This window comes from Lissotriton helveticus, chromosome 1_1 (genome assembly GCF_964261635.1).
Source record: "Lissotriton helveticus chromosome 1_1, aLisHel1.1, whole genome shotgun sequence".
Taxonomy (NCBI): domain Eukaryota; kingdom Metazoa; phylum Chordata; class Amphibia; order Caudata; family Salamandridae; genus Lissotriton; species Lissotriton helveticus.
Window position 1 is genome coordinate 574,538,618 of NC_136057.1, and position 15,943 is coordinate 574,554,560.

At 45.6% G+C, this 15,943-nt stretch overlaps 1 protein-coding gene across 4 annotated transcripts in view; it reads right to left on the bottom strand.

The window, feature by feature from the left end:
* RECQL (RecQ like helicase) overlaps positions 1 to 15,943 on the bottom strand; it is a 290,431-nt gene that overhangs the window by 154,238 nt on the left and 120,250 nt on the right. For all 4 annotated transcript variants that reach the window (XM_078674068.1, XM_078674065.1, XM_078674064.1 and 1 more), the window contains exons 2-3: positions 8,571 to 8,635; positions 8,293 to 8,487 (exon numbers count right to left, since the gene is read on the bottom strand). In XM_078674068.1, the coding sequence (XP_078530194.1) occupies positions 8,293 to 8,487; positions 8,571 to 8,586 (211 nt within the window). In that variant the 5' untranslated portion in view covers positions 8,587 to 8,635. The remainder of the gene's footprint in view (positions 1 to 8,292; positions 8,488 to 8,570; positions 8,636 to 15,943) is intronic.

A 15,943-nucleotide genomic window follows, 5' to 3' on the forward strand; every position in this document is an offset into this window, starting at 1 on the left:
AACACCAGTTCCTCGCTAAGAGGACTAGCAGTGGCAGCGGGGAAGCAGACAGACTTGTTTAGCTGCGGCCTTCTAAACGTGAGGTCGCTGTGTTCACATCACGGAGATATTGCCTTCATAATTGACTGCCATGAGTTAGATATTCTACTCATGACAGAGACATGGAGAAGCACGGACTGTGCAGTGGAGCTGGGCTTGGCCTGCCCCTCTGGATATAAAATCAGGCACATCCCTCGGATTGGTGCTAGAGGGGGAGGACTGGGCTTAATTTTCAGAGAATCAATAGATCTATCCCTGATTGACATCAAGACCACTCCTGGTTGTGAACTACTAGCCTTCTCCCTGAATGGGCAGGGGGGCGCTCTATTTACCGGTCTGCTCTGCTATAGACCTCCATCTAGCCCTTTTTCGGCCGTGACAGGGCTGATTGAGCTAATCCTTGATTTATCCACCGCGCACTCAAGGTTAATGGTACTGGGAGATTTCAATCTCTGGTTAGGCGGTTCCGGAGAGACTGTGCTCACAGACCTGACCCAGAGCTGCCAGAGTATTCAGCTGCAGCAGCTGGCCCTCACCCATACCCACTTAAAGGGCCATATACTGGACCTAGTTTTCGCAGATCCAGAGTACGTAACTGTACGGAACATCCTGCCCCAGTGCTGGACGGACCATGCGCTGGTGCATTTCTCTCTTACGCCCAAGGCGGGGCAGGGGAGAAATAGGAATTCAGGTGGGGTTAAAAGTACCAGACAATGGTCAAAACTCTTGAGTCAGTCCCCTCTACCTTCACTACTCTCAGAGGGTTTCACCTTAGAGGAAAACGTAGACTTGAGCTACGAAAGGCTTAACCAACGGATCGTGTCCTCCCTAGACTCCTTGGCCCCTTTACGGAAAATCAGAAACAGGCCTACTCCGGCTATGCCATGGTTTTCCGAGGAGTTGCTTCAATTTAAACTCCAATGTAAGCGGGCCGAGCGTACTTGGAGAAAGAACTACCTGGACTCCGATCGGGCTCTCTATAAACAGACCCTGTCCATCTATAAAGCACAGATCAAATGTGCGAAGGTCAGGTTTTTGGAAGAGTCTTTGCGGGTGGCAGTAAACAAATCACAGACCTTGTTTAAGATTGTGAAGGACCTGTCATGCCCTGCTACCGCGGCCAATGCTATCTCCGCATCTCAGTCTCTGTGCGACTCACTGGCACAGGCCTTTGAGGACAAAATCGCAGCCATTTTGAACAATCTTGGCGTTACATCCAGCGGTAATCCTCAAGGATGTAACGAAACGCATCCCGGGCCTATTACAGAAATAACCCCCAGCTTTGCCAGGTTGGACTGTTTTCCTTCTCCAACTTTTGAGGAATTCTGTTCCTTGGCTCACAGCGTGTCGTCGGGATCACCTTTGGACCCGCTTCCACATAAACACTGGAAGCTGTTCCGGGAAGAACTTTTCCCCCCGCTGTTTGCCATCTGTGATCAGTCCCTGGTTTCAGCACGGGTACCAGAATGCTGGAAATTAGCCGTGGTATCCCCTCTTCTTAAAAATGACACCTTGGACCCGGCTTGCCCAGCAAATTATCGACCTATCTCCCTGCTCCCGTTTCCAATAAAGATTCTGGAAAAGTGGGTTACAAAACATCTGTCTAAGTACCTGGAGACCGGGTCCTGCTTGGATGAGGTTCAATTCGGGTTTAGACCGGCCCACGGGACGGAATCAGCGTTGGTGACTGTGCTAGACGATCTCAGGACGCGAGCCGACCATGGAAGAGCAGCCTTTTTAGTGCTGCTCGATATGTCGGCCGCGTTCGACACAGTCAGTCATGCAATTCTGATTAAAAGATTAGAGGAAGTAGGGGTGACAGGCCATGCCCTGAAGTGGCTGACATCATACCTTGGAAATCGTCATCAGGTAGTGTCATTGCCACCTTTCAAATCTAACATCAGAAGAGTGGAGCAAGGTGTTCCACAAGGGTCAGCCATCAGCCCTATCCTCTTCAACCTGTACCTGCGGCCCCTGGTTGCGTTGATTAGATCCTTCGGCATAGGGGTGACGAATTACGCGGATGACACTCAACTTGTCTTCTCGCTTGAGGGCAAGGAAGCAGTGGCGTTAGACACCTTCCACCGTTGTATGCTCGCAACTGCGGACTGGCTGAATCAGAATTCGCTGCAGTTTAACAGCTCTAAGACAGAAGTCTTACACTGCACTACTGATCGCGTCCCTAGACCTCTCCCGCCGGACTTTTGGCCGCCTTCCTTCCAAAGCACGACTGTGTCTGCCACCTCGGTCCGTAATCTGGGAGTGATGTTTGGGTCTAACCTCCAACTGGATGCAGCCGTTAATAAAACAGTGAGTACTTGTATGGGACTGCTTCGTATGCTGAGAAAGGTCCTTCCGATGCTTCCCATGGACAGCAGGCCAGAGGTGGTGAGGAGCATTATTGTAAGTCGCTTGGACTACTGTAATGCTCTATTTCTTGGAGCACCATCTACTTTGATAGGAAAACTGCAACGGGTGCAGAATCTCGCAGCCAAATTAGCGCTTGCTCGTCGCCGCCTTGAGTCTTCATCTCAGGCACTAAGGGACCTTCACTGGTTACCGGTCCTTCAGCGGATCGATTTTAAATCTTTATGCATTGTATTCAGGGCCCTTCATGGACAAGGCCCAGTGCCACTACAGAATATGTTCCATTGGTACACTCCATCCAGATCCCTTCGTTCGGCTTCTGCTTACCTTGCTGTGGTGCCTAAAGTTTTGAGATCGCGGCTGGGCGGCCGATCTTTCAGTTTTACGGCAGCCAGACTATGGAACGCTCTTCCGCTAGGACTGAGAAGCATGAACGATCTCAATTCCTTTAAGAAAAATTTAAAAACACATCTCTTTCCTAAGGTTGGGCCACGTTAGTTCTTATAAGTCAGCATGGTGCGAAGCAGGTTCCTTCTAGTCAAAGCGCCAGGATACCCGTTGGGTGACAGACATGCGCTATAAAAGAGTACCAATACATACATACATACATACATACCAAGAAGATCATCAACGCCCAGCTGACAAACTTTGAGAAAAACACTATTCTCGACTCCTCCCAATATGGACTCCGCAGTAACCACTGCACCGAGACCGCCCATCTCGCAGCCACAGACAACATCCACATGCTCCTTGACCAAGGCCTCCCTGCAGCCTTAGACACCATCTCCCACCGCACTCTCACAGCCAGACTCCACAACAGCGGCATACAGGGAACCACTCTCGGATCCACTCTTTCCTCGTCCGGTGAACCCAACGGATCAGACTCTCGCCTTTCCTATCCAAACCCACAGAGATCAACTGCGGAGTTCCCCAAGGATTGTCACTTAGACCCACGCTCTTCAACATCTACATGGCCCCCCTACCCGCCATCGTCAGACAGCATGGACTCAGCACAGTATCCTACGCCAATGACACCCAGCTCATCCTCTTCCTCACGAAGAACCCCGAAGACACCAGACTCGGCTTCCAGGAAGGAATGAAAGACGTCACAGCTTGGATGAGCAGCAGCTGTCTGCAGCTCAACTCGGAGAAGACAGGTGTCCTGGTCCTTGGAACCACCCCCTCAGCCTGGGACAACACTTGGGGGGCCTACCACCCTCGGTAACCTCCCCCACCCCCATGGACCACAGCCGGAACCTCAGCATCATACTAGACTCCTCCCTCACCATGACCTGCCGGATCAACGCAGTCGACTCCACCTGCTTCCACACCCTCCACATCCTTCGGAAAACTTTCAAGTGGACCCCCCCCCTCTGAAGCCAGAAGGACCGTCAGCCACCCCCTCATAACTAGCATGCTGAACTATGGGAATGCCCTCTACACCGGAATCAACAAATCCCTGCTACGCAAACTCCAGACCATCCAAAACACCGCGACCAGACCCGTCCTCGGCACCCCACGACATGAGCACATCACCCAGCACCGACGAGACCTCCACGGCTCTCCGTTGAGAGGAGAGTGACCTTCCAGCTACTCACCCACGCCTACAAATCTCTCCACAGCACCAGACCCAAATACCTGAACAAAAGAGTCTCCTTCCAAGTACCCAAAAGAAATTTCTGCTCCGCGACCTCGCCCTAGCAGAAACCCAGCGTATACGCAGAACCAGAGTGGGTGGAAGAGCTTTCTCCTATGTCGCAGCCAAGGCCTGGAAGGAGCTCCCAGTCAACATCAGACGCTCTCCTACTCTGCACAACTTCAGGAAAAGCCTCAAGACCTGGTTTTTCGGCTAACTCTGAGCTGCACCCCGCCCCCAGCGCCTGGAGACCCTTACGGGTGAGTAGCGCACTTCACAATTCTCTGATTGAGAGTTAGTCCACTTATAAACCTTCGAAATATATTGAAGTTTCAGCTAATTCAGTTTTGTGTAAACACAACAGTCTCTCACATGAAATTTAGGCTAAATTACTATGGTCTTTAGGCATATATGTACGTCTGAGCCCCTTTTGTTTTACAAATCATAGGAGCATTTGCAACAGAATTCAAATGGAAGCGGAGTTGCCACGCCACTCAGTTTAGTCCATTTGAAGCAAAACAAGACTTCAATTCCCAGAATGCATTAAATGATAGCCCAGGACTAAAAACATGGCACCCTGGCTAAAATATCATTTAATGCATTCTAGGAATTGAAGTCGTGTTTTGCTTCAAATGGACTAATGCACCTGGCTTCGGATTACAGAAGTGACCCTAGGAGCAGCTGAAATAAAAGGCCCTTTATGATACATATTGAACAGGCACACAATACATAAGGTGTTCGAACACTAATGTTCATTTTTATGCTACATTGCCACATTTGAATTTCAGAGAGTTCTGCCTGATTTGGGGGAAAAGAACACTGTGTAACTAAGGCTTTGAGCTATCGCCTCTTGTCTTAGGCTCTTCGATAAACATGGCCTTGATGTGACTAACAATGACCGTTAGCCCCAGTTTTCTCTCACTTGGGCAATTTATTTCTCCTCAACCCTTAACCACCAAATGCCTCCTTTCCAATGCCATCATAGGCTAAGAGCTGTTCACCTAGCAGCTACATCTAGTCAATCTCATACATTGTACTTTGTTTAACGTCACCTCATATAACATCAAGGTAAAGGAAGTGAGTTTAAGGGTGCTTAATTGTAGTATCCTCCCTGATTTAGCTAATAAGTGCCAGATAGGGCCTTAGCCTAGGAATCCCTCCATGTATCTCCCCTTTCCATTTTTTGTGTTTGTTACCCATTTCTGACTCGCCTCTTATTTTCTTCCACAAGGCTACATTTTAAACCCTCCTCTCATTGGTTCGCAGTTACACCTGACAGCCTCAGGGTGGTCTTAAACCCCAACCTTTTGCCTTCCTCCTCAAACTTTCTGACAACGTTTTTGCTGGTATTAGAACTCTGCACATTTTACCACTGCTGACTAGTGCTAAAGTGCTTACGCTCTCTCCCCTAAACATGGTAATATTGGTTCATACTTGGCATATTTGATTTACTTACAAGTCCCTAGTGAAGTGTTACTCACTGTACTCAGGGCCGGTAAATTAAATGCTACTAGTGGGCCTGCAGCACAGATTGTACCACCCACTTAAGTAGCCCTTTAACAAAGTTTCAGGCCTGACATTGCAGAGCATGTGTTTGCAATGTACACAGCCATGTTGACCTAGCAAAATAAACCTTTTGCCAGGCCCAAACCTTCCCTTTATTCTACATACAAGTCACCCCTAATATAGACCCTGGACAACACAGAGGGCAGGGTGCAGTGTCTTTAAAAGACAGGACATGTAGTTTTAAGTTTTGCATACCCTGCTAGTGTAAAACAATTACGTTCATTTTTCACTACAGCAAGGCTTATTTCTCCCATAGTATAACATTGGGATTTTCTTATTACATGTTATTAGTGTAATCCCCAGATGGGAAGATATAACTGATGCTTGTTAGGTATCTCTGGAATCCTAATTTAAAATCCTAACTAATGGTTTAGTCTGACTTTAAATTACAATTCTGAAAACTACACCTTTAGAAAGTTGGCATTTTATTGCTTTAGCCGTTCGGTGTCTGTAGCCTGTCTCTGATCACATGACTTGTAGTTGGAAGTTGGGCTTTGTGTATTCCTCTTAGACAACCACACACAATGGGAACTTAGGTGTGACGTGACGGGCCATCCTACCAGGATGAGAGGGAGGAGCTGGGCACAGCCTCACTTATATCTGAATAGGCTGTATCCTGCTCACACACAAAGGTCTCATCCCACTCTGTAGTGAGTCAGGAGCCAAGGCAGGAAGGGAGAACTTCTGTGCATCTTAAAGGAATGTCTTTGAAGTCTCCCCCACTTTAAAGGTACCACTGGGTATAAGCACTGGATGTCGGACACCACCACTTCAGTACACTTCTGTACCTGAGGATACTCTGCCAGGAAGAAGGACTGCTGTGCTGCTGGAAGGCCACTCTGTTGGACTGCACTCTGCTGAATTCCTGTTTTGTTGTGCTGATTTGCTGCCTACTTCCCTCTTGCCTGTGTGAGAAGGACTGGCCCTGCATCACTTGACCCCAGAGTTACTCCAAGGGCAAGCAGGTGGGCCTCCTGATCTGAAGCCTCAGGGACATAACAGGCTTTCAGCCCATTCACTTAGTCTCTGCACAGTAGCCTCACAGATGGCAATGTACAATCACTATGAAATTAGTATCACATTGGGCCATTAGCTTAGAACGTCACTGGAAAATTACACGCGAGAATAGGTGTTTAAAATAGATAAAAATACATCATTCCTTATACATTCTGGACGCAGCTGATCTTCTAAATTGGCCCAGGCGGAATTCATCGCGGTCAATCAAATTAAATTGTGTTCACAGAACTAATACCTGCAAACTGGTTCACAAATATAAACATACAAATATACCTAATTTTGATGGATCAGCATTTTAAAATCGCTTCAATTATTCAAAACGTCTTAAACTGACACCAAACAACTAAATAAACCTATTTGATGCTACCTCTGATTACAAGCAAAATATGAGAGAGAGAAAGAGAGAGAGAGAGAGAGAGAAAGAGAGAAAGAGAGAAAGAGAGAAAGAGAGAAAGAGAGAAAGAGAGAAAGAGAGAAAGAGAGAAAGAGAGAGAGAGAGAGAGAGAGAGAGAGAGAGAGAGAGAGAGAGAGAGAGAGAGAGAGAGAGAGAAGAGAGAAGAGAGAGAGAGAGAGAGAGAGAGAGAGAGAGAGAGAGAGAGAGAGAGAGAGAGAGAGAGAGAGAGAGAGAGGTGTCTGTGTGCGTACTTACAACAGCAGCTTTTGTTCGGTCTAAGAGCAAACATTTTAATTGCACACACCATAAAGTCATTCAGCCTATTATCTTGTGAAGCTATTCACCAATCTGAGCCAAATTTTAAGCAAAGAAATAGATAAGACATGCCAAGCATCTATTAATTTTGGTGGAAATTTTTCAAATGTCTAAATTTGGATTTCCTAGAGTATTAACAATGGCTATGAATCAGAAATCGTGCCACTGTAATACAAATTCTGTGAGAGGTCCAGCGCCCAATCTCAGGAGTGCCTTCGGAGTCACTCAGAGGTGATATGTTTTTACTGTGTTTTTTTCTGGTTTATACCTGGTTAGGTCATAATGTCATGCACAAAGATTTCTGGTTTTGTTAATTGGGGTTTGAACAGTTCTACCAAAGACATTTTACAAACTCATCTCTTAGGGTGTAACAGCCAAATGGCTGGAGCTTGTCAAGGCCTAGTGTTCTGAAACCTTGACACACACTGCATTGAGGGTATGCCTGATGTTCTGTCTGACATGTGTATGGAGCATCTTGGCGGCAAGCCTGGCTGTGCTATCCATGCTTACTTAAAAACTGCATAAAAATCTTGGGCCAAGTGATTAAGATGCTGAAATAAGGTAAATCTTTCAAGCATCCCAATCGCTGTGCCTATTATGGTATTTTATCGTTACAAAATACAAAGAATTGAACGTAAGTTGTGAAACTCGACAGGAAACCTTGCCTGCTTGTATGCGTGTATGCTATCATGGAGGAAATTATTGTTGGTGCTTTCGATCAGGAGGCATATGTGTCTTTCGAAGGCCTACAATCTGAAGCTGAAATACAGCAATACCTGCAGAGATGTATGTGTTTTACCAAGAACGAAGCTAGGCATGAGCAACAAGAACAGCTAAAGTCCAAACTCACAACATATGCATTGTCAAGCAAACGCATTTTCCTAAATGTATCCACACCAGAAGCCTACTTATTTCAGTGAAACCAGTCCATCAAGAATAAACGCATTATTTCGCATACCTTCCTTGTTCCAGGTTTCTGCCAAGTCATTCCCCATACTCGCTCCTTCCTCTGCATCTTCAGAAAGCTGCTTTAATTTCTTCTTCAGCACAGACTTATTCTGAAGAAGCACTTGCTGTCTTTCAAGGAGTTCTTGAACTTGGATTTCGACAGCCTGGAGCTCACTATTAATGGATTTGAGCTCCTGTTCCAGCTCTGCAAACAGTAAATAATTGAGCAATTCGTTCTGTAAGAGGCAGTACACTAAACATGTTCTGTGAAGTATAATTCCCACTGACCTGATACATCTGCCATCCTTGAAAGTTGAAAGCAGCAGTCCTTTGTCAAGACGGAGTAATTCTACCTAAAAGAACAAAATATATGCTTCATCCTATGCTTTAAAAAAGTTCACCTATTGTTGACAGATATATGCTTCTATTCAATCGTTTCAACAACCATATTTATAGATTAATTTGTCATTAATAACACATGAAAGACGGAAGCATACAAGACCATAAATGTATGAAAGAAAAATACATAACATATATCATAAAGAAGATTTTAAAAACAAAAACGGGCAGCCAGAGATAGGTTCAACAATTCAGATGTACAACATAAGTTGTATTTAATTGGTGCTGAGCCTTCTTCAAACGGTTTGCCACTTTTCCTAAAGAACGGGGTACGCCAAACTTTTCTTAAATTGCAGTACAATGATGAGAAACAAAGTGTGCCAATATTTCCAACACACCATCCTTACATATATATTATCACTCTTCCGGAGGTAATTTCCACCTGCATTATGTCACTACCAGCACCGGTTTGGATTCAATGTTCTTGCCGTTGGGGAGGTGAAGAGATGGATCTATTCTTTAAACCCTATGTACATTTTTTGCCTCAAAATATGTTCTAACGGTTTAGCAGGTGTCAGGCTTCTGCTTAGCTAATGGGAGGCTTTGGTCCTTAGAACTTTCTTTCATTGACGATACATGTTCTTCAAGAGCCCGGAAAGACATGCTCTAGCCAACTCTCCTACGATGCCCACAAATCTCAGTAGGTCTTTGGATACATCCAGAACCTGGCACAAGGAGATGATGGACGGAGCACTGACACTCATCCCCAGTCACAGATCTGGGTTGAATACATCATCGTTCTTTAGCTCACTTCGCCACCTCAGTTCAGCCCCATCTTTATGCAAATCAGTCTTGACTCTGTGTCTCATGGGTACAGTCCAGCCCGAACTGTCAAGCCAGGTCTTACCTGAACTGGAAACGAGCATCCTGGAACTGGTTTCGGGCTTACAGCCCTCATCAGCCAGGCTAGTTTGAATCCAGTGGCAAAGTGAGCAAGGTACCCACGTCTGGGCAAACCGGTCCCAGGATACTTGTCCAGGGAAGACATGGCTTGGCAGTTGGGGCTGGACTGTTCCCATGAGGCACAGGGTCAAGACTGATTTGCATATAGCTGTGTCTGAACTGGGGTGGCAAAGTGAGCTAATGAATGATGTTGGATCCAACCCAGATCTGTGACTGGGGGTGAGCATCTGAAAAGTTTTAGCGCTCCATCCATCATCTCCTTGTGTTTACATCCATAACCTGACCAGATGATCAGCACCATAATATGGCCCTTATTTATTTATTTGATGCTTTTTATACTACTCCTAGGCGCCGACAGGATGTCAGAATGTGGGTATATCAGGTTTACTGGATGAGAGAGAGAAATAGTGGGGAATTCATTCAGAAGCAACTACCAGGTGGGGAGAACTGAAGGTGTGAGAAATCATTCAGGATCCAAATGCTTGGAGGAAGAGATGGTCTCCAGTTGTGTTCAGAAATATCTGAGACCAGTAATATCTTGCAGGTGTAGTGGGAGAGACTTAAAAGGAATATTCTAGGTGGTGCAGAGACCTTCCCCTAAATCATTTTTATCTTGTGGAGAAGAAGGAAGGCTTTGCTGCAACTAAGGGCCCTGATTACAATGACGGTGGGACTGCTACCGACAGCCCATCAGTGGCAGTCCCACCCCCATCGCAATCATGTTTTCCGCCCGCCACATTTGGATGGTGTCAGATCCGTCAGTGGAGGAGTAATGCCTACAATGGTGGCGATGCTTGCCAGGCACCGCCGTAGGCATTACGATGTTCCTTTTCGCCTGCCCTTTCATAGTGGTGCATCAGCCATTAAAAGGAAGGCGGAAAGGGATATTGGGGGCCCGTAGTGGGCACTCCTCCCCTTCCCAGGTCTCAGAGGTGCCCCCCACTACATATCCCTGCACCATGTGGCAGGCACTGCATGTAGCTTGCTACGTACTGCAGCCAGCAGCACCCGCCATAATACATAAAATTGCGATGTCCGTGGTGGCGGTCGCATCCTTATTTGGACTGCGGAGCCACCGACTTGTAGTTGGGCGGTCCCTTTTCTGAATGGATGGCGGTCAGACAGAAGTCTGACCGCCATACTAATGAGGCCCTAAGATTGTAGCTTCCATTGGGGCTCTTCCCCCACCCTGTTGACTCAATGAGGAAAATAAGTGGATCCAGGACATTGAATGGCAGAATTGTGCTCCAAATAATAGTTTGATTCTTTCTGGTGTGCCTTGCAATCTAACATTGGTGATGAGATGGGCTGATTGCTAAGACAACTGAGGAAGGGCCTGTGCTTCATTACCCAAATATATGCTCCACAGACCGCAGCGTGGCTGATCCTCAAGCGTGCTAACAAATTGCACAGATCACTGTACCCAATCCCTTCCCTTTCGACGTCACAAAATCAGGCTGATTTCTTACATCAAAGCCCAGGAGTGGGGTCTACGAGTGTGGACTGGCAAGACTGGAGGATCCATGAGGGGATAAACAGCAAGACTCCCTTCCCTTACAAGGGCTGGCTGGCGTGCTGGAAGAGTGTGGTGTTGCTGCACCTCTAAATGCAGAGATGGAGCTGCTTCTCTCCCAGTCACACCGATAACCTATCAATACCAGCCAGTGTGTACTGAATTCAGCTGACATCCAGAGCTGCCAAACTGTGGGCCTCATCAGTTGGAATGGAATGACACTGCATTGGGTGTTAGGCTTCCTACCTGTTAACATTGTCCCAGCATGCTGCTTCTCCTCATCTAGGGATTTCCTATTGGTTAATATTGTCCCAGCATGCTGCTTCTCCTCATCTTGGGATTTCCTCGAGGTCTGGTGCTACTATGTTGCAGCCATTCAAACTCCAACCCACAGAGACACTGCCAATGATAGCTCATAGTTCTTATACCTTCCAGATACTCTGTGGAAAACACAGAGTGATGGCCTGCCAGCATGAGGATGGGTTGATGGCACACTAATTGCAGTGCACCCCATGCCTGACATGCCCTGGTGAATCCATTCTCTTCTGGGAACAGTGTGAAGAGGATTATCCTATTCACAGGAAGGGTCATATTTGGTTGAATTGGAGCTGTCAAGGCACTACTATGACTTATGCCTGGGAGTGTTGCACAGAGGCCTAAGGTCAACTCAAGAGGAGCAGTATACACATCTGGTTTACCTCGAGAGGCAAGACTCACATAGCTGTAGGATTGCCCTGCCATCCCCAGAGCAGCCCAATCACCTGTCAAAGCCTACACCATAGCAACAGACCCTATTAGCAGAGGCATCTGCAGGAAAATAGGACATGGCTGCTCCAACCACCTCATCAGATAGGCTGTCGGCCATCACCCTGAAAACACTGATGAGGTAACTTACATCAATAAAAACAACTACATGGTTGATCAGAGAAGACACTGCTACAACACCTACTAGCACCTGGCATTATTTCAGACTAGGCAAGACTCCGCAGACAGATTGATAGCAGAAGTAGAGAACCACATAGACCGGTTGAGCAGAGGACACAACAAATGCAGACTCTACAAAGCAAGAAAATCAACTTGGAAGACATAAGCCGCCGGAACAATACAACATTTTTGGGGACATCGGAAGGACTATACGCAGAAGACGTATTCTGGTGACAATTCACCAGAGCTCACCAAGCTTGGATTTTGGCCCCTTTTGAAAATTGAAATGGCTGACAAAATCGGCTCAGAGTCTTTGTAAAACAAGACACCATGAGGTCCAGAATAGTCTACTTTCACTTCACCAACATGCTAGACAGGCTCTCTCCTTAGCCTGGATACATAATTTGTCTGCACATTAATGAAAACCAAACACAAATGCCTCTGCTGACTTCTAACAAAAGACCAATGATACAAGGAAGAAGTTCCTTGCACTATGCCCTTTGCTGTGCCTAGTGGGACATGAGATACAAACTGCTAGAACCAGGAATTACGATCAATACTACCGATGGGAGAAACAAAAAATGATATGAACTAAAAGATCTGGAAGCATTTATGGAAACACTGGAATCCTCTGCTATGGATACATCACAGACATAGCTGCAGGTAGCAGACGCAGAAATGCTCCCTTGTAAAAGGGACAATGGTGCAACCACCATGGCAAATATCACACTTTCCTAGACTAGAACTAGGGATATTCAAGGCGAGGCAGAGAAAAATCTAGATGTTCACTTACACTTTAGGAGACTGGGTGAGAACCTAAGGCTGTATTATACATGTGCCTCGGGGGCTCTACACGTCTTTGCGCCAACATTGCATGCCCCTGGGGTACTTTGGTATTACAGAAAGGGCCGCAAATGCTTGTGAGGCCCCTTTTGCACTACAGATAGGGTTGGCGCACATATATCGCCAGCACTATCAATAGAGGGCATTCCCTCATTTGAAAGGGGGCATGCCCACATGCAAATGAGGGAATCTCTTTGCCTTTGCATCTGCACCGTATTACTGATGTGCAATCAAACATAGGGGTTGGGTTCATTAAAGTCAGTCAGGCTGAGTAACCAAAAACTATGCCAAAACCGACTACTCCTTTACAGTTAAATTCAATCGTGGCCTCTTTAACCAATAAAGACGGTCACCATTTATTTTCAATTTTTTGATATAAAAAAGTCATCATCTTCAATGTTGTACACAAAATACACATACAAATATTGGATCAAACATGGTAATATTATTTTTCCCACCCACTAACAAAAAATCAAATCACTACAGTGAATACAAAAAAGAATTCACAAACACAATTGGAAAATCATGTAAAACAGAAATAACATTACAAAAAATACAACAAACAATGCCAGTTCTTATTTTTCAAAAGTACAGAACCGGAGCAAACAACGATTAACAAAGATAACCAAAAGCACAATAGTTTATATGGATACTTATTGCTCTATTTGTAAATGAACAATGCACCTCTAGAAAAACATAACTTCTGAAGCCAGGTTACTAGTTTAAGTAGAAGTAAATGACTCTTAATCGTTCCCTGGTACCCAGTATTACTCCTTCAGAGTATTTTGAAAACAAAGTAGGTGCACAAATGATGGTCAACGTGTTTTGAACCCACTACATCATCTTTTCAGGGGTTCTCCTCAGGACAAAGAACGGATATCCACTCTCATTTTATTTGAGTTTATTAGCACCACTATGCTAACGTTGACTTGAATCAGGCAATAGGGTCTGACAACCCACTTGTGTCACGTGATCACCAGTTGAATGCTGGCCCGTCACAGACGACCGAAGAACAATTTTGATTGTGCTCTTCGTAACCCTGCCCAACACTGAAGATGATGACTTTTTTATATTAAAAAAAATTGAAAATAAATGGTGACCGTCTTTATTGGTTAAAGAGGCCACAAATGAATGTAACTGTAAAGGAGTAGTAAGTTTTGGCATGGTTGTTATTGGTTAGTATTGCTGATGTGGCGGCAGATGAAAACATGCCTTCAGAAAGTGCATTGAAAGTGCACCACAAAAGGGTGGCACACTGAGCGCTCCTTCTAAATGCAGCTCTCTAAAGGGGTGATAAGGGGTTCCTATGGTTCCCCACCTTCCCCCCTGAAGCCTTTGTCTTTCCGGCGGGTGCAGTCACTCACTGCACCAGCCTGCAAGGGGATCTCTAATTACTTTTAAAAGTGCAGGCAGGTTGCCGCCTGCACAGAGAAACACGATGCAGCCCTAAAACAGAAGCTCTGTATTTCTCTCGAATGCGCTGCCCAGGGGCAGCGAGAGTTTGCTGCTGCCCCGGGGAAGAGCTTCCTTTCTCATAGGGCGCACTTTCATGTTGCACACTGTGCACCTGCATTAATGTGTACCGTAGCAAAAAAAACAAGGAAAGTGTGCCCTGTCTGCAAAATGGGCGCAGGTGTTATTCATCCACCTTTCTCACCCTACTTCTCCAACCCAACCTCTACGTAAAGACTAAACTGAAAGTTGTTACTTAGAATGTTGGCGGAAGTGGGTTACACCCCCCAACCACAACGTGAAAATATTGTATAACTATATTTTCATATGTGTAACTTTATGCTTATATCATAACTCAACCTGCTCTCCTAGACATTCTCCTTTTTTGCCCTACTGAGAAATAGACTGACTAATAGAGATATATTGGGGTCTTGCTAGGTTAATGCATGTAATATTAAGTTTAACTGCCATTCATCTGCATATATCTTTGAATAGATGCTTTGACTTTTGCACTTGCATCTGGAAAAGCCTGGCTAGAAGACAGAGTTGAAAATTTTGGTTTAGGACTTAACTCACATGTTACTGAGCAATTGGTAGTTAATGCCATTCTTGCAGTTTCGATTTACCAGAGTAAATTCGCTAGCATCATCACCCTCATCTAGCTGTCCTCCTCCCTGCCCCCTCCTAAAGTACTGTGATTATATTAGTCTACACTTGTCACCTCCACATCCTCCAATATGTAAGAAGAGTCCTTTACAACCAGGGTTGAGAGGAAGGCGTGCTCAGAGTGACGTACGCTTTGACTCAGGTTGACTGTATCCGGAGTGCTTAGTTATTGATCATTGCTTCTTATTGTACTGGTGATTATGTCACTGCCAACTAGAAAGTCACTGCTTCAATTACTCTCACTTAATGTGAACGGATAAACACATTATGGGAAATATAAGAAAGTATTATCCTATATAGCCACAAATGCTCCGATATTGCCCTGACACAGAAAACCCAATTCTCATCGAGTTAAAAACACTTAAGAGGGTAGGTTTGTTGTGTGATTCAGGGAAGTGAACTGTCCCTGCAAGTCCACTGTGCATCCTACAACAGACAATGCGCTGTTCACAGTGCAGGTAGTAACTCTACTCTGCACTGAGAATAAAGCATTAGTAAGAGCATTAGAACATTATTAACAGATAGACCATCTCTGTGAAGTCGCTGGTCCGCCTTTCACTTCAAGCAGAGACGCGGCCTCATGTTTAAAGCTTGCCAGGTGCAGTGAGTGCCTGGGGAGCCAGGAGGTTCCTGGGACTCCGTCCTTCCCATTCCAAGGCAAACCTCAGAAACGCACAGACTGTGCTCCACTTATCATTGTGCCTCCTTACAGAGTATTTGTCCTTCTGCTAGTGCCTGTAATATGCCATAGGCACAGTAGTAAAAGGGTTTACCTCATCTCCAAATAGACTGTAAGAAATGGGATTCCTGGTTGGCAGAGGTATGCACCCAGGCAGAAACCACCCCTCTAGCCAGGGTAATGGCTTACCTACAAAGGCAATGTGTAAAGAATTTGTGCAACACACACATAGTAACACTATGAATACACCACAAAAATACTCCAAAAAGGTTTAAAAATATA